Raw genomic sequence first — 24,337 nt, forward strand, 5'->3', positions numbered from 1 at the left:
CTCCACTGACCCAAAAATACCACCCATGAGGCGCCAACATGCCCACGAAAACTAACTGGATGCAAAACAAAAGGCAAAAAGGTATGTTGACAAGAGTGGGACTCGAACTATGAGATGTTAGTAATGTTACTGGAAGGGGTGGAGAACGAACATACCCCACGAGGATTGCTCCACTAGCACCTGAAGCTAGCGCCTTAACCACTCGGCCATCTTGCCATGGAATTATGGTATTTTCAGTGTTTTATTTATTTATATAGCAGAGAGAAATTGTGGGCACGCGATTAGTCAAGGCGAAATCGGGTACAAAGTGCGGAAAGAGGGGCGACGATAACCGAGGAACGCATCACGAGCAAAGCTTGGACCCGGGCATGCCGTGATACGTGGGGCGACGAGGCGTAGTGGGGTAGGCGTCATGGCTGCTCGGTCCACACTTCGACCCGAGGCCTCCTCTCTCCAACACCACCTTTCAACCTGAACCGCCCTCTCATGGTGTGGAATTCTCCGGGTAGAACGACGTGCGTAATAGCTACTCTAGAGGCCTTCGCGAGTGCGTAAAAGGGACGAGCTAATCTTCCTTACTTGTACGGCGAGCCCTTAGATCCGGAGAATTCCCTACCGCAAGAGCCACCATGGACATCGGTGTCGAACCATCGCGGGAATAGACTTGTATGCGTTTGCTGGAATTATTGAGCTGTGGTCTACGCCGTAGCAATAGTTCATCCCCTAGCCTACGCTCCGCATCCCCTTACGGTTTCCACGCGAAGAGGTAGGAGATGGGAAGTCTTCAACGCCAGCAATGCCGTTCGTACGGCTACAGACCGGAATCATCTGTTACCGCTGAAGGCTTTGAGCTGTAGCTCCCGAAATGCACGAACCAGACGTTGGTATTCGTAGCACCCCGCTCCCACGCTCTTTCTACCCACGAACTGCCACACCCCATTCACAAGACGAAGGCACACGCTTTCTACACGCCGAGTACTTTAAGCTTCACCCAATACACTATTAAGAGTCTGAATCATCTCGTTGTAAAAGCCAGGAGGTAGCATTCACTCACAGCGCGAAAACCGACCGGGAACAGTTGACACCATGAAGGTCTTCAGGCTGCCACATGTCAAGCTCAGTTGATAGTTATCGTTATATACTGAAAGCCGATGCGATGAGAAAGAAGCTGGAGTTTACGAACCAGGTCGAGGCTCCGACCAACCGCGAGAAGGCGTATACATCGGCGTAGCTCAGCCTACGTGTTTACTTTCTCGATCATTCGCGTGGTGGGTGGTAAATGGGCTGAAGGCCTCTAGGATCACGCATGCGGGGACTGGAATCGGTACATATATCTAGGTCTCCCTTGACAGACACTGGATACACAGCGACATTTCTTTCGGAGCATGATACGTCCGGCGACTACGGAGGTCTTATGCTTCCTCTTGTAAGTCTCCCAGCCTCGAAAGATACAAGTTCCCCTGAACTTCGCCTCACGGCCCGTGTCCTTCAAATTTATCCCCACTTCGTCCAGCCGCAGGGAATGTACTTCCTAACAGCTAACGGGTGTTTGAAGATACCTCTCACATAATCCTCAGATCCCCAAATCCCTTCAGCACATCCTTATCCACCCTGCTCAGCCACTCCTCCTGGAAATGCTGCTCGCCTCCCACACCTTGGATAGCCTGCTGCAAGTGCTCGCGCACAAAGGCGACGAGGTTGATGCGGTGCACGGGGTCCGAGTAGATGAGTTCGCGCTTGCGGGCGTCTTCGGGGGCTTCGGGCTCGTTCGGGATGAAGGGCGTGGGTTCTTCGGGCCAGTAGAGAGAACTGAATCGCAGCATTAGCAACAGTGGGAAAGTAGGACGAATGGGTCCACATACTCAGCGCTCATATCATCCATGCCATCCAGCAGCTCGCCCAGCACATCCGTCCACACGACAATCAGACTCTGCAGCCGGCCCAGGATCCACGGCGCGCCCGTCTCCAGCAGTCGCGTCAGCACAAGCGTCATGAGCTTCTTACTCGGCGGATCGCCAATATTCTCAATATGTCCGCACCACTCTTCCAGCAGCCAGTCTAACGTCTTCTCCAACTCTGCGCCACCAATCGACGACAAGGCTTCCAGAAGGACTGCCGGTGACGCAAGCCCGATCCGTGCGAGGACAGTAAAGTAGTCTGTTTCCACGACGCCGTCGACGGCACGAGAGGGCAGCTCGCGGTACGGGCCGTGAGATTGGTGGTGCGTCCATGCGCCATGGAGACCTTCCATGATCTTCGCGAGGAAGCCGGTGGAAATAAGATCGCCGACGAGGACTTTGACAGCCTGCTCGCCACCCAGACCATCGGCACCGCGGATAATGCATTGCATGAGATGCGAGACCGTGCCGCTGGCTTCTGGCTTCAAATTGCCGATCAGCTCTGCCAGCGCACGGAGCAGCTCGGGTCGGAAGTTGTCAGCCAACACGGACGCCGGCGAAAGGAGCAGATACGCCTCGGTAATCTCGATGGCTTTGCGAAGGGTCTCGTTGTCCATCGCAAATAGTGGGAGGAGATACTGGAGTAGGTTCAATAGTTGCGGAGGCGCAAGTTCAGGAGCAGAGGGTGTCTGCGCGAGTATGGATGACCAGAGGTCGAGCGCGTCTTCGAGGAGGTAGACCTGGGTTTCAGAGCCCGGCTCGATGGCACTCTGGATGATGGGAAGGAAGGACATGTGGAAAGAGCGGGACTCAGCCTTCATGGCGTTCGTGAGGCGGGCGAGGATTGTGAGGATGGCCTGCTTCATGAGATGCTCCTGGCCGGACTGTTCCCATAATGGTGGAAGGAGGGAGATGATGTTATTAGCATATGGGGTGATCTAACAATAGTCAGCGCGAACTTCTCAATTCCTCCAAAGAACTTACATGGTGTTCAAGCCTCTCGACTATGATGCTAATGGTATTGAGCAGCGCCATCTTGGTCTCTTGCAGCTCGACTTCCTGCACCAGCGCCATTAATCTCTCCAACATAACAGGGGCGTACGGCAAGAAGTTATCTGCATCGAACTCCCACTCGTCAGCAACGTCCTTGAACTTCCTTCCAGCGGTAACTCGTACGACCTGATCGTTGAGCGGATCATTCTTGTCCAGCAAATGCTGATATATCTGATAGACAATCGGTTTCTTCTCTTTCGCGACCTTGATAGCTATCCATTGGGATATGATGATAGCTATGCGGCGGCGGATGATGTTGAATCCTGGCTTCTGTTTCTGGGCCTCGGCAACCAAAGTGTTGGTGATGAACGAATCGAAGTCGAGCTGATCGTGGAGGATGTCGGCTGCCAGACCAATGGCGGTGTATACAGAGTCTTTGAAGAGAATATCCTCGTTCTCTGGTGCTGTTGCTTGTTAGCATAAGCGACCTGGCTGCGATTGTGAGGACTCACTAGCAACCGAATGGAAGACTTGAAGCAGAGGCTGGATGATCAAATCTTTGAAATTCTTTGCGAGGTCTAGGAACAGTTTCTCTGCGCAAGGCCGGATCGCGAATTCCCAGTCTTCCCCGCCCTCTTCCATCTTCTCCCACTCGTCGGGTTCTTCCTCCCACATGCGTAGGTCACTCGGCCTGAAAACGAAGAAGCGTGTGACAAGAGCGGAAATTATTTCGCGGACGAGATCATCAGTGAGCAGCTCTGACTTGATCATCTGCGTGGCCTTGTTGCGCTCGTCTTTCTCTTGTTGATGTTTATAGCGGAAAGTGTTCGCTGGATAGAAGACCATCCTAATGCAGGCGCGAATCAGAAGCAGACCCTTCAAGCCTAAGCGCTCGAGGATGGGGGCATCATCCTCTTGGTCGCCGTCGGTGCCAATCGTGGCGCCGTCCAGAGACTTCGAGCCCCACGTCTCTCCAAGTCGCGAGACAAGACTCCAGTAGGCTTGAACAAGATCTAGAGAATTCGGTAATAGGACAAAGTCCGCTGGGTGCGTTGTGGCCATTGCTAGATGGAATTTGGCGAGCTGCATCAAGTGCTTCTCTACAAGCTTCCGGACAGGTGGTGCAAGCGGGGAACCTTCTTCCATCACGTATGGAAGAAAGTCGGCGAAGTGGCTCCGGGACAGTGTCCAGAATTCTTGGACGTCCTTCTCCCTCCCGGGAAAGTCGTAACCTGCGATGATCAGCCGCCTCAGGATCTTGATGGCGAGCAGGCTGTTCTCAATGTTCTCGAGGGCACCGCCTTCGTCGTCTCCGCCATCGCGGAAGAAAGCCTGCCAGCTCTGGACCTTGTTCATGTAGATGGTGCCGAGAACATTCAATATCTCCGGCGTCACACTCTGTAGATTCTGCCGGGTTCTTAGCAGGCGCCCCGTGGACAGCTCCTTCACAATGTATAGCAGCACGAGGAGGGTGCGAGGTAGTTGCAGGCGGAAAGCATTCGGATCCGTGGAGGCGCGGAGGATTTGGAGCAACTGTTGGAAGAGGTCTGGCCTGTCAAATGTCAGCATAAGCTACCTTGGAACCACATGCGCTGTTGTACCAGTCCACCGGGAACTCGAAGCGGACAATCTTCGCGACCACCAAGGCATTTTGTAGCGCTAGACGCTGGTCTGCCTCATTGACGGCGCTCTCAAGCAGCCTCGCCCGGATCGTTGCCTTGTCCTGCTTGTGCACAGCGCTGTTGACCGTCAGGATACGTTTGCTGTTAATGGTCGTCAAAGCATACTTGGTTGCCGTCTTGCGCCAGTATTTGTCGATGCCGTTCTTCAGCTGGATGATGGCGAGGTAGCGGACCTCGTACGGTAGGGACTTGTCGAGGAAGACGGACTAGAAAGGCATCAGCGTCCAAGTGCATGCGACTCTCGAGGTATACTGACCTGAAGCAAAGGGTAGTAGCCCTGCGCCTTTTCCCACTCCTGCAGCTGCTTGGTGCCAGTCTGGATCTGCGTCGGGTCCGTCGAAGACGCCGAGCGCAGGACATGGAAGAGAATGCCCTCGGTCAGAGGGTTTGCCTCCCCCGGCACCTCTATCACGCTGAATTCGACGTCCATGGCTCGAGTCCGCCGGACTGGAAGCTGTCTCAAAATTGCGGCGGTGGTGGGGTCAATCGACAGCAACCTGTGCGGCGTGGAGAGAGTCGAGGGGGCGAAGGGCGATATATGGCGGGCGGAAGCTCGGCAGCGGAGGGGAGAAGTGTCCTGCTCACCCAGGCACAGGAAAGGGCTTGAGGCACACAATGTTCGAGCTTGTTTATTTGCTGGCGTGGACTTCACCAAAAAGCTCCCCGCAATGCTCCGAATCGCCAAATTCCGTCACACCCGCTCCGTATCAGCAGCCGCGTTCCGACCTATTTCCGCGCCCTGTCTGCTCCATCGAATACGCCCGTCTCCACCGATCTTGCACGTGAAGACCCAAAAAAGAGGGTTTCCCTCGATTTCTCAAGACAAGATGCAGCCAAGATAGCTACGCTAGCATTCTCACCTCCGCCCCACTGCCGTCGTCGGCTGGAGTGGCCCTAGACCTCGGCCCAGGCCTCTCAACGCGGATCACGCTATCACGTTCACATTCTCTTTCAACCACCACCTCCCCCTTCGCTGTTTCCTCGCTCTCCTCCCTCCAAATGACCCTCAATGCCTTCCGCAGACTTCGCCGCCGCTCAAGAACGCATAGCTGCCCGCCGCGCTCAACGCGCGCGCGCGAACCATGACGCCTCCACATCTGCGCGCAGCTCCGCAAGCTCGGTATCCCGCCTACCCTTCCCCTTCAACACACTCGGCACCACGGGCCTATCTGCATGGAACGCGATAAGAGGCCGCGAAGGCACCCGACCGGAGTTCCGCGTGGGCCAGGTAGACGCGGAATTGCTGGATGAAGAGCTGTTGGAGTTGTTGAAAGGGCAGGTTTCGGAAGGACTGAAGTACTTTGGGTCGCATATCACGGACACATACACGCCGGAGATTCTGTTAGGCCTGAGACTGGTGTTGTTCAAGCTGAGCATATGGAACAACAATGCGAGTTACGGCGCGCATCTACAGGGGCTGCGGTACACAGATGCGAGAAGCAGTGCGCCGGATCGGCCGCTGCCCAAGAAGTGGCAGAAGGCTGCCTATGGGCTGATAACAGTTGGGGGACGTTACGCGTGGACGAAGTGGGAAGAGTATCTCCTCTCGACCTCGGAAGACTATACCAGGCCGCAGTCGGAGACGCTGCGACTTGCCTCGCGGATAACCGAGTACATAAACTCAGCACACGACGTCGCATCCCTGGCCTCTTTCCTCGTCTTCCTCGTAAACGGCCGATATAGAACATTGACAGACCGTCTCCTGCGCCTGCGTCTCGCGCCGACATCGCACTCTGCCAGCAGGGAGGTATCCTTCGAGTACCTCAACCGCCAGCTCGTCTGGCACGCCTTCACCGAATTCCTACTCTTCCTCCTCCCCCTTGTTGGCATCTCCCGCTGGCGCCGCATCCTCTCCCGCACATGGCGCAAACTCCGCACCTCCATTCTATCCCTCCTCGGCAGAGCACCCTCCTCCACCGACGAGGATGACGACTCGAAGACCGCAGGCGAGCTCGGCTTCCTCCCCGAACGCACCTGCGCCATCTGCTACCGCGACCAGAATCCCACCACTGCGACTGAACAAGACATCATCTCACAGTCTGCTGGCGGTGGCGGCGTGGTTGGCTCCGCGGCCACGGATATCACGAACCCGTACGAGGCGGTGCCGTGTGGGTGTATCTACTGCTTCGCCTGCCTCGCGCAGAGGATCGCAAACGAAGAGGGCGAGGGATGGACATGCCTCCGCTGTGGCGAGCTCGTGAAGGAGTGTCGCCCCTGGAACGGTGACGTTATCGAAGAACGACGCACCTCCCACTCCCAGGCTTCGCACGCAGCAGGCAACGGGAAGAGCGTGGGCTTCGCAACAACGCAGGGCGAGGACGACCACGAACAGCATGTACGTGCGCAAAAAGAGGCGTTGCGCGAAGTAGAACCGATCCCCGAGCAGGACATCACTGGCTCTACCGCGAGCGAGGAGGGCAGAATGGGCCTTGAGTCTACGCGCGGGCTTGACCTCGGCGAGAGTCTTGATGAGAGTGCGGAGTGGGCGCGAGCGAGCGAGGACCGGAGCAGCGACGAGCAGAGCGAGGAGTATGACGAGGATGAAGAGGAAGAGGGCGAGGAACTGGACTATGAGGGGAATTAGATTAGCACTGTTTGTTGTAGACATCGGCTTTTCTAGCCTACGCTGCGCAAGTGTTGCGCTTGCTGAATGAATCTTCTTTGTACATGCTTCAGTCAGCCAGCGTCTTGTGCGATTTCGCCGGTGACAGCTCGGAACTGGTATCCACATTGAACCGCACATTGCATCAGGAGCGGGAAGATGGTGCGAGGTAGATAGACGGACAAGCTGCAAGCACTTCGCTTTTTGACACCCAGTTCGGACGCATATAATACAATGTGATGTTATGATCCGCCGCCGTCGCAGACCGGACCCTCAGTGGGGCTTTTCTGAAGCATCATATCTGTTTTCCCCCTATATGGCCACCCTCGCCACAAGCAATTCTCGTCAAGAACAAGCGCTGTGGCCTTAGAGCCCACCCGTCGAAGAGACGAAACCGTAGATACGAAGAGAGAGAGACAGAGAGATCGTCCCTATCACGTCCGCATGAAGTCTGCAAACCTCGGCAGCGCCGCCATCTTCTCCTCCGGACTCACAGCGTCGTCGAAGAACACCAGCTTGATATTCTTATCCTTCTTGCCCTTCTTCTCCGCCGCAGCGGGTTCCGCAGCTGGAGTTGGAGCTGGAGCTGGGGGCGCAGCGCCGGCAGCACCCTTCGTAACGTCTGCAATGAGGTCGTCCAATGACGCTGATAGCGCGCTTGGGTCTGCTCCAACCGGAGGTGCTCCGTTCGTAGGCGGGAACGCACCTGGTGGTGGAGCGCCGAAGCCGGGTCGCTGGGGAAGACCTGAGCTGCCGGGGATGCTGCCGGGTCGCGGGGGATATGCAGGTGGGAAGGCCTGGCCTGGCGGGAATTGCGGTGCTCCTGGGGGAGGAAATTGTTGGCCGGGCAGGAAGGGAGGTGCTGCGGCGCCTGGGGGTGCACCGAAGGGTTGAACCGCGGGCGGTGTCTACAAACGCATCTGTTAGCCCTGCCATAGAACGCGACCGTCGCTCCACTCATGCACTCACCGGAATCTGCACCACCTCCGCAACAGGCGGCGCCGGCGCGGGAATAATCCCATTCGCCCTATCCTGCCGATACTTCTCCGCCCTCTTCTCGATCTCCTCCAAGCTCTCGTTAACCCGAGCCCGCTTATTTGGCACCACCGCTCCATTTGCAAACGCCCCGCGCGCCGGATTCCCCGTCATCCGCTGCCGCTCTGCCTCCTCCGCGAAGTGCTTCTGCGTCACCTGCTGGTTGTGCTGGTCCACGATCTCCGCCGGCACGCCCTCCATGCCGAAGATCTCGATGTCGAGGCCTTGTCGCCCGGGGATCGCATTTTCGACGTGCGTGAGATTCTCTTTGTGGACTTGGTTCATGTGCACGGAGAGACCTGGGGCGGACGTTAGTATGGAGTCGGGCGAGAGGGGGCCTGGATTGTCGAAGCCGAGTGGTTTACTTACCTCCGGCTGTGTTTAGGCGCCGGCCGCAGCGGTCGCATTTGAAGTGCTTGGCCTTCTGGTGCGAGATGAGGATCTTGAGGTCGTCGAAGTCGCGCTCGCAGTAGTAGCACCAGGGCCGCTCGAGCTTCTGGTTGAGGTCGGGGTACCTCTTTCGCTTCTTCGTCATCGTGGGCGGCTAACGCAGCGCGTGGGGATATAGAGGGTCGTTCAGCAACGCGGGTGGACTGGGAAATATGGGTCAGGTTCTCGATGTTGGCTTCGAGGATTGTCGAGGAGCGGAGCTGCAGGTGAAGTTGGGGAAAAGGCTTGGCGCGACTCGGAGCTCTTGGCGCTGCCTAAACCTTCTCTCTCTGGCTTCACTCCGCTTCCTCACGCTCACACACCCTCTAGAGAGCCTCCTTCATGTCAGGAGAATCATAAGACGCGTGTTCCATCATTTCTACTGCAGCTTTGATGACTTCTACCTAAGCAACCCGCACACCAGCCACTTGGTCTCCGACACCTTCACAAGTCCCCTTGGGGAGCATCCCTCATCTTCGCGTTCTGCGTCGATGCGGTGCATGCGGCTGCACCAATCGCCCGTGCTTTCCGTTGCAAGAACAAAAAAGGTCCTTCATAGTTCACACTTCCTCGCTCTTCCGAGATCTCCTACGAAGAGTGTGACTCCTTGCGCACCTACATATCCCTGCACCATCCCAACATCTTTTCATATCAAAAGCACCGAGGTACTATTCAGACACCAGAGCCATGAGGTTGAATCCTAAGTTTGCACCCTGCTCGCTCGCAATCATGTCGCGGATGACGCGGAGGCACGCGTCTGAAAGCACGTCTTCTTCCGTCGAGAGAGGGCCAAGGTCGAGCGGTCGTTTGCGCATGCCGTCCATTTGATACAAATGCCCGTTCTGCTGAGACTTCACGAAGCAGATGTAATGGTAGTCGACGTCTACTTCGGGGTTTTCCGGTGGTGCTGTGTCGCCTTTGCTAGCCACCGAAGCGTAGGCTTCTTCGAGCTCCTTGCTATCTTCGAGCGCTAGTCCCCGCTCGTCTGGCTTGAGAGGTGTGCAAGCCTTGAGCAGGCTGGCCATGAGAGCTTCGTCTCCTATGCCGGTTAGTTTTAGCTGTTGATCACGGGATGCGCTCCCAAGTGCCACAGTAAACATACCCATCAACGCCCTTGCACTGCCGTTGCAGATTCCGTGGAGAATAGCATACAGTCCACAGGCGTTGTTGATAGTTTGCTTGAAGAAGACTACTCCCTCCCCGTCCCCACAGCCGACGTACTCGGTCAGCCTAGCATCTTCGTCCACGACCCGCTTCTCGTACGCTCTCGTTGTCGGGAAGACCAGGACAAGCGCGTGGGCTGGGCGCGGAATCAACGCGAGCAGCTCGGGATCATCGAGCGAGTAGACATCTTGGAAACTGAGGGAATCCGACATGCCGAGCTTGTGGATGAGCTCGGTGAAGACATCTGGGTTCGATTCGAGGGGAAGGAAGTGCTTGCGCCAGTGCCGCTTTGGTTCTGGGCCGTCTCCGTTCATGATGAGAGATGTGCTGGGGGAATCAGCGCAAACGAGAACAAGAGTTACAAGTGAGACTGCGCGGGAGGTGACAATGTAAAGCGAGGAGCTGCCAAGCCGTGATTGGTCAGGCAACTTCCATCACGGTGGAAGTGAGTATCTAGACTCTAGGCACCCCACACCCGAGTAGTCCATGTAGACGCTGGAAAGAATATGAGATATGGATCACGTCACGGTTACTGGCAAACAATCACAAGGTTCGTTTCCCGAGATCATTCTCCTTGGTCTGCTTCATACTCTTTCACGGGCAAAAGGGGTTGGATGGAGTAGTATTGATTCACGAGTTCCTGATCAAAGTCAACATTTACGAAGGAGAGGCAGTCGAAAGCCGAATTGAGATGGAGAAAAGTACGGGGCTCAACCTAAGGGGCTTGCTCGTCCTTCGGCTGAAGCCTTGCTATTGTACCCAGCGCCACCCAATTCACTCATCACGGTACGAGCGTCACGGTCGGAAACAGTCTCGCATTCTGTCTTTCTCTGGTTTCCATGTCGTCGGAGAGAAGAGGAAGGATAATGTGCCGGCCAGTGCCCAAGACCTGCCTGACGATGATTGGCCAGTGACGCGAAACCTAATCTCAACTCGGACGGGAGGCGCCGGCAACATACAGCTCCTCTTCCACCTCACCTCGCTGCCTCCGCTGCTGCGTCACCTCTCTCTCCGACGCGATGACTCCGGGCCCAATGCCGTACGACGGCCCTAACCGAATCACGGCGCCGAACAGGGCCACCCGGAAGGCCGGCGTGCGGTAAATGCTATCAATTCACCCTTGAAGGCTGCTTGCGCTACCGATCCTGCGTTTGCTGATTGCCCGCCCGCCTGCTGAAACGAGCATAGGCGCTTCGTACCTACTTTATCCACCTTCCCCAAACACACCCGATAAACAGGCGTCCCCGGAGCTATCCCTGCACGCGCAGCAGCTATGGCATCGTCATCGAGCTGTCTGTTTAATACTTATTGAGCCCAAGTACCACCTCTTTTCCCAGCTTCCCGCGTTTGTGCCGCGTTCCGCCGTCATGCGCTTCTCTACCGTCGTTGCCGGGCTGCTGTTCGGTCTCGAAGCAGGCGCAGTGCACGTTGGACACCCCAGTATTGGTCAATTGACCCAAAAGGTACCATCTTTCGGCCCAATGTAGTGGAGCTATGGATAACATTTCGCAAAGGCCGAAGAGATCAGGGCGCGTCAATCGCTCGCGAAGCGCGACGTCGACCCGGAAGAACTGTACCCAGCCTACAATCTCTCGGTGCCCATCGACTTCTTCCCGAATGAGACGCGATACGAGCCGCACCTGAATGGCACCTTCAATTTGCGGTACTGGTTCGATGCCACCTACTATAAGCCGGGCGGACCCATCTTCGTGCTTTTATCCGGAGAGACGTACGGAACCGACCGTCTGCCTTATCTGCAAAAGGGCATCGTCAATCAAGTAGCTCAGGCCACCGCAGGCATAGGCGTCATTCTCGAGCATCGCTACTACGGCACCAGCTTCCCCTTTCCCGACGTATCCGTGGAGAACCTGCGCTTCCTCTCCACCGAGCAAGCACTAGCAGACGTCGACTACTTCGCCAGAAATGTCAAGTTCGAGGGGATTGATGCGGATCTAACTGCACCCAACACTCCGTGGATCGCCTACGGAGGCTCTTACGCTGGAGCCCAGGCCGCCTTCCTGCGTGTTGCATATCCCGACACTTTCTGGGGCACGATCTCTTCATCCGGAGTCACCGTTGCCATCTACGACTACTGGGAGTACTTTGAACCCATCAGGCTATTCGCTCCACCGGATTGCGTTAAGAACACACAGACGCTGATTGACGTCATGGACAACATTCTCATGAACAACACGGACAAGATCAGTACTCTCAAGGAAACTTTCGGCCTAGCAAATGTCACCGACAACCGGGATTTTGCGAATATCTTTACCGCAATCTATGGCTGGCAAAGCACCAAGTGAGTTGCGCAACACACGCCGGGCGCCTGCTGAAATTGACCATTGCTAGTTGGGATCCCGAGGTCAACTCGCCGTCCTTCTTTTAGTGAGTACTCACAATAATTCTCTCACGTTCCGTGCTGACCCATGCCAGCTACTGCGGGAACCTCTCTGGGAGTCTCAATTACCCTGAACTCGAATCTAAAAGGGCGACCGTGGCAGATCTTGTTTCTGCCGCAGGATATGAAAACGACACACTTGTCGAGGACATCGTCCTGAACGGCATCGGTTACTATGGCGATACTTCTGTAGCAGCTTGGAACGCATCAGGGGAGTCCCAAGACTCATACTTTACTCAACTCAACGCAACCTATTGGCAACAAACCGATCTTGACACAGCGAACTACTGGAGGAGCTGGTATTGGCAGGTATGCACTGAGTGGGGATACATCCAAACGGGCAACACACCACCTGACATCATGCCTCTCATTTCGCGAACCCTAGATCTCGACTATCTTACCATCTTCTGCCGGGATGGTTTCAACATCACCTCTCCGCCGGATACCTCGCAGGTAAACAAATACGGCGACTACAACATTGAGTACCCACGCCTCGCCATCATCGGAGGAAACGCGGATCCCTGGAGGCCTGCTAGTCCTCTCTGGTACCCTGACTCGAGGAATTCTACGACGGAAAAGCCATGGCTTGAGATTGCGCATGCGGTCCATCATTGGGAGGAGAATGGCATCTTTGCGAATGAGACGACGCCGATCCTGCCACCGAATCAGATCGTGTACGCTCAGCAGTTCGTCAAAAACTTCGTGATCGATTGGCTGAAAGGTGAGTTCCAAAAATCGGTGCTGCTCCCCTTGATTGGATGGACACTGACTGTACGCAGAGTTCAGCACTCCCGAGCACTATGAGCTGTAGTTGCGTGAGATATATGCATTGGAAGGAGAACAATGTGTGGGAATAATTTCGTCGCTAAATAATCAGTACTGTTATACAGATATCGTGTCGCGGGACCGCGCCGTGATGGGTTTCACGCCTAACACGTCGAGCGATCGTCACTGATCCAAAAATAGTAGTGGACGGATACAGTACTTAATCCACGCAGTCGTTCCGAGCCATGACGTCGCATCAATCACGCCTTTCCTCACGAAGCTCATCACGTTCGCTGTTCACTTATGGTATCCCATCCTACCATTGGTTTTCGGTCGCCACCGGTGCTATTACAGGTCGCGCTGAACTGTATGACGCGCGCACCCCGGAGGCTCCGCCCAGTTCTACGAAAAGTCTCGGATGATACGGCTGCTGTTCTCGTATCCGATCGAATGTAGTAGCATTGCACGAGCTAAATTTCGCTTTCCTTGACAGGTGCCACTCGCGTGTACAAGAGCCTTAAGCTTCTAAGGGTCTCATAGGTGCGCCGGGAGATCTTCGCTTGGCTGACGGTGAGACAAAGCCACAACCGTCCATGGATCTGCGTCTTCCAATAATGCCACCGTACCATCCGTAGCAATTGTTCCTGTTTAGCATCTCTAGTCGACTTGGAAAAGGTTAAGGAATGGATGTGAAGCTGCTAGACTATAAGTACCACTAACTGCTTTCGAAGTCACTCCACTACAACACCTTCTCCCCAGCTTCTCTACCACGATCTCCCCTTTCGGAAACCAAGAAATAGCATCGATAACTTACCCCACGGCCTCAGTATCGTTTAACCGAGCCCACCGTCCGCAATCTCGAAATGCGTTTCTCCACCCTCCTCACAGCACTCTCCGCCAGCGCCCTAAGCTCCGCCCGCATAATCGGCATCGCGGCCCCCTCAACCCTCGCACCCTCCCAACCGTACAACCTCACCCTCATCACCGAGAACTACATCCAAGCCGTTGCCGACATCGCCGTCGCATGGGGTCTCGCACCCAGCCCCGGCTACCCTTTCACTCTGGGCTCCTACTCCTCGTCCGCCTACCTAGGGCCCGATAAGTCGAACACGCTGACGAATGTCACTATTCCGGCGACGGCACCGGAGGCGTTGCAGAATTGGATGGGCAAGGAGATGCTCCTGAGTGCGGGGGTGTATAGTTTGTATGGTGTTAGTGGGAGCGTGTCGATGGCGAACTTTAATGTTACGGTTATGGTTGGGGAGGAGACAGGTGCGGAGTTGGTGAGGAGCACGGGGTTTGTTTGGGGGACGGGGCAGTGCTAGGGATCTGGAGGGTTGGCTGGAGTGGGATTTGGGAAGGGTCTAGGGACGGGGCCGGAGCTTCGGGATTGCGAGCTGGAGGTCTGCGCGGGGAGCTTTGCATAGTTACCGTATTGAGCTGTTGCAGAACTCGCCGCGTCGACGTTTCCCCGTGTCACTCACGTGTCCGGCGTTGTGGTCATGGAGAGACACCTTCGACGAGGAAGGTTTTCGGCTGCAATTAACAGATGAAAAGCACGTCGCTTCTTCAAGAGTGCTTGAAGTTCATTCACACATCGGGATGCGAAGACATCAATGCCGGCGACTTGAATTGAGAACTCCTTCCAAAACCCCAATGCTTATCAGCCTGGCAAAGTAACGGAACCCCACCAAGAAGAGATCGGAAAATTGCAGGGCTGCGACCGCGAGGTGGCGTACTATTCTCCCGTACTGTCCTACGACTGCGGAAGATGGCAACCACCCCCGAAGACAGATTCGGACTCCTCGTCGGAGATGAAACTGTGCTGCAATGTCTAATTTACAAGTTCGGCGGGGGTGACTGCACGTTCGAGGCTGTGCCCGATGGCTACCTTTTTCCGAACCCAATACTTCGGGGGTTGAGTGGTATAGTGAGGGGGTTGTGCTTGCAGGGTTGCACTGTATAGTCGATTCACGGGGTAAATTATGTGCACTTCTGCACCGTTGGCACAGCGCGAGGCTAGGGACTGATATGGGGGATGTTGGCGTTATGCGCTCGATTCTTCGGGCAGGTTTGTTTTGAAAAAGATGGAGTCATCACGAGGACGGCAGAGAAGAGGAGCACTTGGATTGACAGCTTGGGCTGGTACATACCGTATCTAAAGTGGATTATCAGTCGAGAGAGACGAGCCCATTACGATTCACGCTATCGAGAAGTTGTACCTCGGATCTATCATGATAGTACACCCGCGACGCCATTCTAGCCTTGTAACACCCATTCTATTCCCCCGATCATAGCTATCATCGCTCATAGCTTAGGCTCACTCCCGTAAGCCTGCGCCTGACTCACGGCGGGCTTCCACTCGAAGTGATGCTTCCCCTCCATCGGCTTCCTCACCTTCTTCGACCGATCCCCCTTCATATCAAACATGTGCGAGCCAAAGTAATCCAGCTCGGCTTCGTAGAAACTCGTCGGCAGATCCGTCCCCGAAACAATCTTAAAGTACTCCAGGCTAGCGCTCAAAGCGGGAGCCACCTGGTCCGTCTCAACTGCCTTGCCAACCACACGGCGTAGTGAGGCGTAGCAGCTCCGGACGTCCTTGGCAGTCCGCGCGTTGTGCTGCAGGTTGATGGACTCGGCGCTTGCGGAAGGCGCTTTGAGCACGGGGCCGAGGATCTCGTCGGACAGGTAGTCGGCTTGGATGATGCAGCCTGCGCGCCAAATCTGCCACACTTCGGCGTAGTTGATGTTCCATTCATGCTTCCTGTCCGCTGCGGCAATGATATTGAGGCCTTGCATGAAGCTCGCTAGGCAGGCAGCATACGTCGCTTTTCGCAGGTCTTCAACGAATGCAGACTTGTCTTCCACCTTCAGGCTTTGGGGTGGAAAGCCCCCTTCGAACACCTTGTTTGTCTGCTCTCTACTACCCCGGAAGGCAGATGCGAGACGGAATGCGTGGGCTACGTTGAGTGTGAAGGCGGGGACGTGGAGATCGATGGCTTCGGTGTTGGACCAGATGCCCGTTCCTTCTTCGCCAGTGACGTCTTGGACTACCTTATCGAGGACTTCGGAGATGACGAGCGGGTGTTGTGAGTGTTGTGGTTTGGAGCTGGAGTCGGGCTCGCGTTTGTGGGAGAGGTCGGCGCCGATGGAGACGAGGAATGTGCCTTTCTGTGGAGCTGCCCGTCAGTGCTACCGTTCCTGGGTACTCGAGACATCGAAAAAGGCTTGTAATGAGAGACATACCAGTTCACCCTTCGCGTTCCAGTCAGCAAGCACGTTTCCGATCTCCTCGTAGCCCATGCCCATCTTCCGCATTATGCCCCAAGCTTCGCAAATGGCGCTCATCATACCGTGTTCAATGCCGTTGTGCACCATCTTGACATAGTGCCCGCTTCCTCCTTTTCCGACGATGCCCACGCATGCTTTTCCATCCTTGTCCTTGGCGGCGACCTTTTGCAGGAGCGGCAAGACCTCCTTGAGAGCGGACTCATCTCCACCGGGGCACATTGACGGGCCAGCTCGCGCGGCTTGGTAGCCACCGCTGACTCCGCATCCAATATAGCGAATCCCCGGTTCTCTGCACTTGTTCTGCCGTCGCTCGGTGTTCGCAAAGTGCTCGTTGCCGCAGTCGAGGATGATGTCGTTCCGCGAGAGATGTGGCATGAGGCCTTCGAGCACCTTGTCGCCGACATTGCCGTGTGGGAGGGAGAAGACGAGGAGGCGAGGCTGCGAGAGCGAGTTGCAGAGGGCTTTGTAGTCTACGTCACCCATTAGTGCCAATCGAATAGAGTGGAATCCTCATGGAGTTGCTTACCCTTGAACTTCTTCATCCTTCCATGATATCCCGCTTTCTCAGCTTTCTCGATCACGGCATCTATCATCTCTTCCGCAGGGTCCGATAGGGAGACATTGATGCCATCTTCGGCAAACAACAGCGCCATCCCGCCGCCCATACTCCCACACCCAACCATGGCAATCTGCGCCATCCAATTAGTCTCCAGTTCCCAGCAATTCCAAAGCCACACCCACCGAAGTGAATTCCGGCATCTCCGTGGCAGTCTTGACTTTCTTCTTCCTAAGGCTCAAAACGTCCGAAGCAATTAGGAAGCTGGATAGTAAGCAGGCAAAGTACAGGCAAGCGAGACTGGAGAATTGAGGTAAAGAGGGATCTTGATAGGAAACCCAGCCGTCTAGGTTTTCAAGAAACATGGTGCCGGGATTGCTGAAACGGTGACGGCGTTTATAGCGAGCGGTGATCGCGATGTGACGAAAGATTACCTTCCGCCCGCACTACTGGGTGACGTCGGCGGGGTTTGGCTAGCTAAGCTTTGCGGCTAAGCGGGAGCTATGGTCTGTGGTTGGGGAGGTGCGAATCCGTGGCCATCCCGTATGTCGGAGCGGCTTCGAAAGGCTCGCATTGTGAATTGGAAAAATCGGGCTAACATTGAAGGAGCTGTATCTAGTGTATGCCAGGCCCCAATGGAAACCACCTGGGCAGCATTGGAGGTCTCCAAGCGGACATGGTGAGAGCCTGAGTGCGTCGTCTTCTACGGGGCTTGACGACCGGGCTGTGTAAGTCCGAATGGGGGACCGACATCTCATGGATTAGAATGCGGCCGGGTAGAAAAAGAAGAAATGTAGTGGTGAGCGGTGCAGGCGGAGGAAGTTGGGTGATCTGAGACCAGCTGCCCAGGTGGCAGAGAGTGCTAAGCTCAGACAGGACTAGCGCAGATCTCGAGGATCTCTCCAAGGCTAGGGCAGCTTTTCACGAAGCTCCGCACGCCAAAGCAACTCCCCACCACAGCTCACAGCCCACGGCTCACCACTCGCCGCTCACCAGACTCGCAACCATGGCCGACGCGGAAATGGAAATCGACCAGCTCGAGCGCGCCCCCGGCGACCTGAAAGCCGGCGACGCGCGCACCCAAGCCGGCGCGACCGCCGTGCGCTCCATCGAAGGGTGGATCATCATCGTCACCAACGTGCACGAGGAGGCGACCGAGGAGGACCTGCATGACATGTTCGGCGAATTTGGCAGCATCAAGAATCTGCACATGAACCTGGACCGGCGGACGGGTTACGTTAAGGTAGGCTGCCTGACCAGCATTGTGGTCTGCTGAGTGCTAACGTGCGCACAGGGCTACGTCCTCATCGAGTACCCTACTCTCGACGAAGCGCAAGCCGCCATCAAGGGCGCCAACGGCGAGGAGCTGCTCGAACAGAAAATCAACGTCGACTTTGCCTTTGTGCGCCCGCCGCCGGTAGGCAAGGGCCGCGCGAGAGACCAGGATAGACGAGGGGCTGGACGCGGGAGAGGGAGGAGTAGGAGTCCGGGCAAAGATGCGGATGACATGGAGGATTGAGCCCACGTCATTCGTGACGATTGGAGTTTGGACAACACACCGACAGCGAGGCGACGGACTCTGCGCAAACGTGAATACCGGGGGCTATAGGGCGGCATGAACAAGGTCCAATTGCACATTCATAGGCAGCTTCGGCGTTTGGATCCGGAAAATTTGAGCTCACCAGCCTGTCTCAGGGACGAGGCAGGTTGGTATTTTGCACATAATTTGGTGAGTAGGCTTTTCTATTTATCTTGCAACCCGACTGACATGAACTAGGTTGCTCTGATGACGTGATGAGTGAGCGGTGGTAGTAGTGGGTGCTGACCGTACACGGCCTTTGGGGTGTGGTCGTTGGCTGCTGTCCTCTCTTGGCCTTTCTAAAACAGGGGTCTGTAAGCAACAGCGCGAGGCTGTGCTGACCCCGAGGCACCCTCGCTGGTTATCGTTCGCGCTCGCTCTTCTGATCACCTCGAATACCTATAATCCCTTTCCAGATTCTAGATGCGCGCCCCGCCGTTCCCTTGCTAGCCATGACAAGACGATATACATATCGACCTCTGCTCACCGGTGCGAACAGCATCCGCTTACTCCGGCTCTTGCCGGCCTCAGGCAAGGCTGATATCCGCTGCCAGATCTTCGACTACCAGCATCCACCAGAACAAGCATATGGCCCATACGAGGCGCTGTCCTATACATGGGGCGATACCACGGACCTACGAAGGATTTCCATCGAGGACGACAGCTCCGAAACGTTCTACTTCAATATTACGGCGAACCTTTATACCGCTCTGCTTTATCTTCGCGAATCAGAGATTTCGCGAACGATCTGGGCCGATGCCATCTGTATCAACCAGGAGGACATTGAGGAGCGGGGAAGGCAGGTTCAAATAATGGCTGGCATCTATTCTTCAGCACGTGGTGTGGTGATATGGCTGGGAAAGGAAGGGAACTGCAGCACTGCTGCATTGAAGATGATTCGAGCCAGTGCTATCACCAATCAGGATCTCACTGGCGACGGCCAAGCGGTTGCTACCAATGCAGCTCGTTGGCTCGACGGCCTCTGGCTTGGAGAACGTATGCTGGGTGCGCTACTTGCTCTATTGAGTCGACCCTGGTTCCGACGAATCTGGGTAAGTAGAATACTTGGCTATTTATGTCGCATCTGGTGATAGCTAATGCATGAGCTAGGTCCTTCAAGAGACAGCGGCGGCAAGGTCTATCACTATCAAATGCGGTAGAATGGAAATCACGGGATCTGAATTCTGCAGAGGGCTGCGATCGTTGTCTGACTTTCCCGAAGTCGACAAGCTTCTGCGACGGCCGATTGGACCCCTACTCCAATTAATGGCCGGCAGCGCCCTTGGTGGACAGGACGAATACCGCGAGGCCGCTCCCCAGATATGGTCCAATCTTAGCCTGAGGCTATTCCCTTTGGCGGAACTTCTGGATAAATTTCATGCACACGAAGCGACTGACCGGCGAGACAAGATATTCGCGCTACTTGGTATGAGTACGGACCACGCCATACTCTCTAGCATAAGGCCCGATTATACTAAATGCTGGTCATCGCTCTTCCAAGCGCTGATTGCGCATATTCTAGGGCCGCTTGTTTGGATAAGAACTTGGGACGAGCAACCTCAAGCCGTGATATATGGTTCCGGAGTGCCACTGGGGATGATCACGCGATGCAACGGCCGGGAACTCGTTCTGTCGACACGTTCACCTTATGTTAACAAACCCCCCGGAGCGGTCATTTATAGCGCTACCTGGCACAATCCAGCCTACGCGAAAGGAATAAGGCCACGCGATGTCGTTTGCCTCTTAGACGGAGCACAGAGACCTATGGTAATCCGGTCCGAAAAGGATTATTTCAAGATCATTGTCATATCTCTGCCACCACCGGTCGAGATTAGAGCCAAGTCCAACGATCACGAACGTCGCGCGGATTGGCCGGAACTCGTAGAAAATAGGCCCACCGGGCGGACTAGTCGGAATTGCGTCCTGCTCTGGGATTTGAAGCCCTTCACCCTGCCTTTGGAAAATAACGTTCCGCATGTACAAACAGATACCCTCTTCGAAGCTATTGGCGTTGAATCAACATTTCATCTCGGGCTGCCGGAGCCTATACAAGACCGCCTAACGAGAGAGCGTTTTGTTAGGGAGATTATGGACGATACCTATTGATCGTCAATGTTGTCTCTTCACAAGCTGAGCTTTCAGAGGATCAAATCCCAATCTCCTACCAGCGCATTAACAACACTCCGACTTCCGAGGCAAACAGGATGCGTGCTTAAGAGTTATTACGGGCTCTCCCATGAAATCAGGCTCAGTCGACCACACGCAATAGTTACCGTCATAGCGCGAGCAGTTCGGGGTCTCAATGCCTTGTGGGTTCCGCAGGACCGTGGCTTGTTGTCGTTATCACGAGTATGTCGCCTACGTTCCCTCAGTCGACCTTACTGGCCACTCGGAGACTGCTCGATAAGGGGGAATACACTTTCTTCAAAAAGGATCGTCCGCCACACATTAGGTCTAGGAACCTTGGTATCGCACATATTCATGCAAGTCTTCTTGACCTGGAAAGAGAGAAACACGCTTTCCCGTGCCGGAACCACCCAAGGTCACCTCGAATCAAATTCGGTTCATGGGCGAAATCGAAACACTTCACGCCTTACCTACTCCAACTCGAACGAAAACTTTCCCAATCCACCCGTCGCGACCACAACAGGCGCCGTAGTATCCGGTACAAACCATTCCTCCCCCGGCAGCGCCATCGGTGCGGAGAACCCCAGCATCTGCGCCACGCCTTTCCCACACTCCCAACATGCTCCTTGTCCCCCGCGAAACATCCTTGTCCGCACACACTCCGCGCAGAAAGAATGATTGCAAGGCCTCAGGATGCAATCGCAGAAATTCCTCCTACAAACCGTACACGCCACATTCCGAGATTCCGCCACGGACGTGTTCACGTCGAACTTCTTCTGGTAATCGATCTCCGAGACAGACTTGATGGATGCGAAGTTTTTGGCGCCGGTGGTGGAGGCCGTATTGTTGCTGTAGGTGTCGAACCAGGGAATGCCGGCTGCGAGATATGTCTGTAGTGTTACCGGCGTGGGTGGGCACAGCATGCCGGTGATGGCTTCGTACGCTACGGAGTTCAGGAGCTGGACGCTTATGAGGGATGTGGCATCTTTGTTGAGTGTGCTTGCGCGATAGATGTCGTTGTCGCGATATATCTCTTGGCGTAGGCGACCTCCCGCTGCAAGGCCCATGGCCCACGATTCTTGGTCTGGCTCCGGCTGTGGTCTGCTGGGTGCCGGAGGGTGGGTGCGAGGCGGAGGGCTAGACTGGGGAGTAGTAGCAAAGGAAGGTACTGATGATGGAGACGCTGGCGACGACATGGGCGAAGGCGCTCCATATCGCGTTGGTGGCGCTGCGGGTGCTGCGGGTGCTGCGGGTGCTGCGGGAAGTTCTATTGCCAGTGGGGAACTAGATTGTGGCGGGGAAGGAAGAGCTTCATATGCGGGCGCCGAAGGAGGCGCACCGTATGCCTGTTGAGGACTAGAGTGTGGCATAGAGGGAGGAGCTCCATATGCGGGGGCGGAAGGCGCAGTGTTAACGGCCATTGGGAAAGAAGTGGGAGGAGGCGCAGTGTATGCTTGTGTAGGAGGTGGAGCTCCGTATGTAGGCATTGACGGCGATGATCCAGCTTGCATAGCTTGAGAAGCTTCGTAGGTTTGCGTAGGCTCAGGCGGTTGGAAGGTCGGTCCGTGATGACCAGGAGTGGGTCCAGTGGATAGCAGAGTAGGCGCCGGCCTTGGGAATCCTGAAACCATAGAAACAGAATCATCCGGTGCAATCTCCTGATCGGGTCTTGGGCCGTAACCCGGGGTGTGGTAAGAAGCCTGGGGGTGGTGGGAAGCAGGGTAGACCGGCACTCCACCGGCGGGCTTTCTCGCATCAAGCACCGGATCCTCGAATACTCCACTTTCCGCCAACGTGGTATGCAAGGGAACGAGCTGCGTCCCTCGCCAGAATTCATAATTCGTGAGATCTTTCCCTCGAAAGGTCGTGGCTCTCGCGACATGATGTAGAGTGGTGAAAGGAGAGAACTCCCCAGTCTCAATCTTGTGCTTGAGCATCTTTCCCTTGACTGTAATCTGCAGTCTAAAGTTATACAGCGCCGTGATTGTAGCCGGTGCTCGATCGCCCATTGGGATCAACTCCCTCAAAAGCTTCTTCTGGACATGCTGGATCTTGCCACCCATACAAGGTAATCCCCTTCCCCATCTCTGGGCCACAATGTTGTCGCCGGCCCGGATGTCGTAATACGATGGGGTGGGGATGTCAGGCCTGTCCTGGTCGCTCCAGTCTATTTCCCATTGTCTATGGAACAGCTTCAGCGTCGGATGGGTAGGGGTGACCTCTATTTGGAGCCCGCCAACATCCTCCCGGCCAGTCATTTGCTTTTCCACAGAGTATCCGCTTCCGATCGGCATAGCCACGAATTGTCGAACAATCCCATCGCCAACAGCAATACCATCCAGATGTTTCTGCGGTGGCACCATCACGTAGTCCTGCTTCTTCTCCTCGCCATACAGGCTGGGTGCATCCCATTTCTTGCCGCTAACAACGTTAATCCCGCCAGCGAATACACGAACAGCGTACTCTGACCCTGCTGGCGCCTCGAACGAGATCCACATCGCCTCCCTCTGGAACATGGGAAAGAAGACGCCGGACTTGTTGGCTATGTCTACGAGACTTGGGTTGTTGGATTTCCGCAGTTTTGCTGCATAGGCAGCTACGTTTTGGACCGGGAAGAGCCCAAAGTCTGCGGGAAGTAGGTGCACTCGACCATCTTCGGGGACGCGCAAGGTCCTGTGGAAGCCAATCCGCAGGTCTCCGTTGTTGACGAGCAGTCTGGAGTGCGCGCAGCGGACCGAGAGTTGCAGTCGCGATAGGAATGCTGAGAATGGCTCGTCTACATGGATGCGCAGGCCGATGTCGGGGTCGTAGCACGAGCGTCCTTCCGTGACGAGGACGGGCCATGCGCTTTCGTCTTTGCCCACCGGTACTGAGAGGGGAAGAATAGAAACGCCTCCGCTTGACCGCCGTAGGAATCCCACAGCAGGTCGGTACCCTACGTGCAGTTAGGTACTATCTTATGCAGAATCGGGGAAGGCGAGACATGCCTATGCTTGCAAGCTTGGAGTTGATGTCGTCCAAGAAGCTATATGTAGATGTAGATATTGCATCTTGGAAATTTCCGCGTTGACCCGCTTTCTGAAGGCCATTTACTTGTACCCTTGTGATGGGATCTGGTTTATCCTGGATCACTGGGTCGTACTTCTCCAACGGCCTTACGAGCGGAACATCGCGGCGATTATCAACGGGGGGTGGCACCGGGGACGGTGTTGGCATAGGAACTGGAGCAGGAACCGGAATATAGTGGTGATTTGAAGGATCATACGGGGCCGGATAGTTATCAGCGGCCAATTCAACAGGCGTGTTAACCTTCGAGATAGGATAGCTCGCCTCTAGCTCGCTGACATGGTGAGTCTTTTGACTTGATTCCGGTGTGAACGTCGACATCCAACTTCCAAATCCGCTAAAGGTTGTGATATCATCCTGAGCAGCCATGCCGCACGATTGATGCTGTGAGACGGGGGTGTGACGGAATAGCGAAACGTGCACGACGATGCGGGACTCTACGAGCATCGTGGCCAAGCCGCGGTATTTATGTCCGAACGTCTCTGCGGCTGAAAAATTAAGGCTGAATTTCGATGTGGGACTGATCAGGCTGGATGCTATCGAGGAAGGGCTGGCCTAGCCTCAGCCATGTGCAGCCACAGCTCGTATCCGGCGCTCCAGAACGCATCGGTAAGCCACTCAACCAATCACACTGTCGCATTGACAACATGGCAAAGCGAAGGTATACACTTTCGAAGAAACACGCAGTAGTATGGGAAGAACCTTGGAAACAATATTCCAAAGCGAGGATGACTGGGAAGCTTAGCGCGGCC

General features: G+C 55.4%; 10 protein-coding genes and 1 pseudogene across 11 annotated transcripts; 5 read left to right on the forward strand and 6 right to left on the reverse strand.

Moving 5' to 3' along the window:
- Positions 1 to 130: 130 nt before the first annotated feature.
- BU26DRAFT_t41 lies at positions 131 to 216 on the reverse strand (annotated as a pseudogene). Its single transcript has one exon. The product of its transcript is annotated as a tRNA-OTHER (tRNA).
- A 1,106-nt stretch (positions 217 to 1,322) lies between these two features.
- Positions 1,323 to 5,182, reverse strand: BU26DRAFT_520815 (ARM repeat-containing protein; the record flags this gene model as incomplete). Its single annotated transcript, XM_033829381.1, has 7 exons — positions 1,323 to 1,809; positions 1,863 to 2,836; positions 2,883 to 3,355; positions 3,404 to 4,443; positions 4,493 to 4,630; positions 4,679 to 4,779; positions 4,830 to 5,182. Coding segments are annotated over 7 exons (3,153 nt in total), but the record flags the coding sequence as incomplete, so codon positions are not given.
- Positions 5,183 to 5,341: 159 nt separating this feature from the next.
- Positions 5,342 to 7,291, forward strand: BU26DRAFT_520816 (peroxisomal biogenesis factor 2). Its single transcript, XM_033829382.1, has one exon. The coding sequence runs from the start codon at positions 5,583 to 5,585 to the stop codon at positions 7,155 to 7,157; it is 1,575 nt and encodes a 524-aa protein (XP_033682751.1). The 5' UTR covers positions 5,342 to 5,582; the 3' UTR covers positions 7,158 to 7,291.
- A 318-nt stretch (positions 7,292 to 7,609) lies between these two features.
- BU26DRAFT_532236 (uncharacterized protein) lies at positions 7,610 to 8,745 on the reverse strand (the record flags this gene model as incomplete). Its single annotated transcript, XM_033831085.1, has 3 exons — positions 7,610 to 8,083; positions 8,145 to 8,509; positions 8,580 to 8,745. 3 exons carry the CDS (start codon positions 8,743 to 8,745, stop codon positions 7,610 to 7,612), a joined length of 1,005 nt encoding a protein of 334 aa, XP_033682752.1.
- Positions 8,746 to 8,999: 254 nt separating this feature from the next.
- On the reverse strand, positions 9,000 to 10,172 carry BU26DRAFT_487466 (ubiquitin carboxyl-terminal hydrolase, family 1). The gene is made up of 2 exons (XM_033825946.1): positions 9,742 to 10,172; positions 9,000 to 9,678 (listed from the first exon to the last, which is right to left on the reverse strand). The coding sequence occupies exons 1-2, from the start codon at positions 10,115 to 10,117 to the stop codon at positions 9,308 to 9,310; spliced, it is 747 nt and encodes a 248-aa protein (XP_033682753.1). The 5' UTR covers positions 10,118 to 10,172; the 3' UTR covers positions 9,000 to 9,307.
- Positions 10,173 to 11,014: 842 nt separating this feature from the next.
- On the forward strand, positions 11,015 to 13,112 carry BU26DRAFT_353065 (uncharacterized protein). Its single transcript, XM_033822492.1, has 5 exons — positions 11,015 to 11,266; positions 11,318 to 12,102; positions 12,153 to 12,188; positions 12,237 to 12,922; positions 12,981 to 13,112. Exons 1-5 carry the CDS (start codon positions 11,171 to 11,173, stop codon positions 13,010 to 13,012), a joined length of 1,635 nt encoding a protein of 544 aa, XP_033682754.1. The 5' UTR covers positions 11,015 to 11,170; the 3' UTR covers positions 13,013 to 13,112.
- A 421-nt stretch (positions 13,113 to 13,533) lies between these two features.
- On the forward strand, positions 13,534 to 14,514 carry BU26DRAFT_353122 (uncharacterized protein). Its single transcript, XM_033822494.1, has 2 exons — positions 13,534 to 13,641; positions 13,794 to 14,514. The coding sequence occupies exon 2, from the start codon at positions 13,830 to 13,832 to the stop codon at positions 14,289 to 14,291; it is 462 nt and encodes a 153-aa protein (XP_033682755.1). The 5' UTR covers positions 13,534 to 13,641; positions 13,794 to 13,829; the 3' UTR covers positions 14,292 to 14,514.
- Positions 14,515 to 15,086: 572 nt separating this feature from the next.
- BU26DRAFT_460137 (6-phosphogluconate dehydrogenase C-terminal domain-like protein) lies at positions 15,087 to 17,114 on the reverse strand. Its single transcript, XM_033825025.1, has 3 exons — positions 16,784 to 17,114; positions 16,213 to 16,727; positions 15,087 to 16,137 (listed from the first exon to the last, which is right to left on the reverse strand). The coding sequence occupies exons 1-3, from the start codon at positions 16,953 to 16,955 to the stop codon at positions 15,274 to 15,276; spliced, it is 1,551 nt and encodes a 516-aa protein (XP_033682756.1). The 5' UTR covers positions 16,956 to 17,114; the 3' UTR covers positions 15,087 to 15,273.
- A 705-nt stretch (positions 17,115 to 17,819) lies between these two features.
- Positions 17,820 to 18,332, forward strand: BU26DRAFT_532240 (RNA-binding domain-containing protein; the record flags this gene model as incomplete). Its single annotated transcript, XM_033831086.1, has 2 exons — positions 17,820 to 18,056; positions 18,108 to 18,332. 2 exons carry the CDS (start codon positions 17,820 to 17,822, stop codon positions 18,330 to 18,332), a joined length of 462 nt encoding a protein of 153 aa, XP_033682757.1.
- Positions 18,333 to 18,443: 111 nt separating this feature from the next.
- Positions 18,444 to 20,744, forward strand: BU26DRAFT_353090 (HET-domain-containing protein). The gene is made up of 3 exons (XM_033822493.1): positions 18,444 to 18,542; positions 18,591 to 19,444; positions 19,503 to 20,744. Exons 2-3 carry the CDS (start codon positions 18,845 to 18,847, stop codon positions 20,496 to 20,498), a joined length of 1,596 nt encoding a protein of 531 aa, XP_033682758.1. The 5' UTR covers positions 18,444 to 18,542; positions 18,591 to 18,844; the 3' UTR covers positions 20,499 to 20,744.
- BU26DRAFT_597750 (uncharacterized protein) lies at positions 20,745 to 23,954 on the reverse strand (the record flags this gene model as incomplete). The annotated part of the gene is made up of 2 exons (XM_033835018.1): positions 20,745 to 23,454; positions 23,591 to 23,954. The coding sequence occupies 2 exons, from the start codon at positions 23,952 to 23,954 to the stop codon at positions 20,990 to 20,992; spliced, it is 2,829 nt and encodes a 942-aa protein (XP_033682759.1). The 3' UTR covers positions 20,745 to 20,989.
- Between the last annotated feature and the right edge of the window lie 383 nt (positions 23,955 to 24,337).

Source organism: Trematosphaeria pertusa (assembly GCF_010094035.1).
Source record: "Trematosphaeria pertusa strain CBS 122368 unplaced genomic scaffold BU26scaffold_9, whole genome shotgun sequence".
NCBI classification, from domain to species: domain Eukaryota; kingdom Fungi; phylum Ascomycota; class Dothideomycetes; order Pleosporales; family Trematosphaeriaceae; genus Trematosphaeria; species Trematosphaeria pertusa.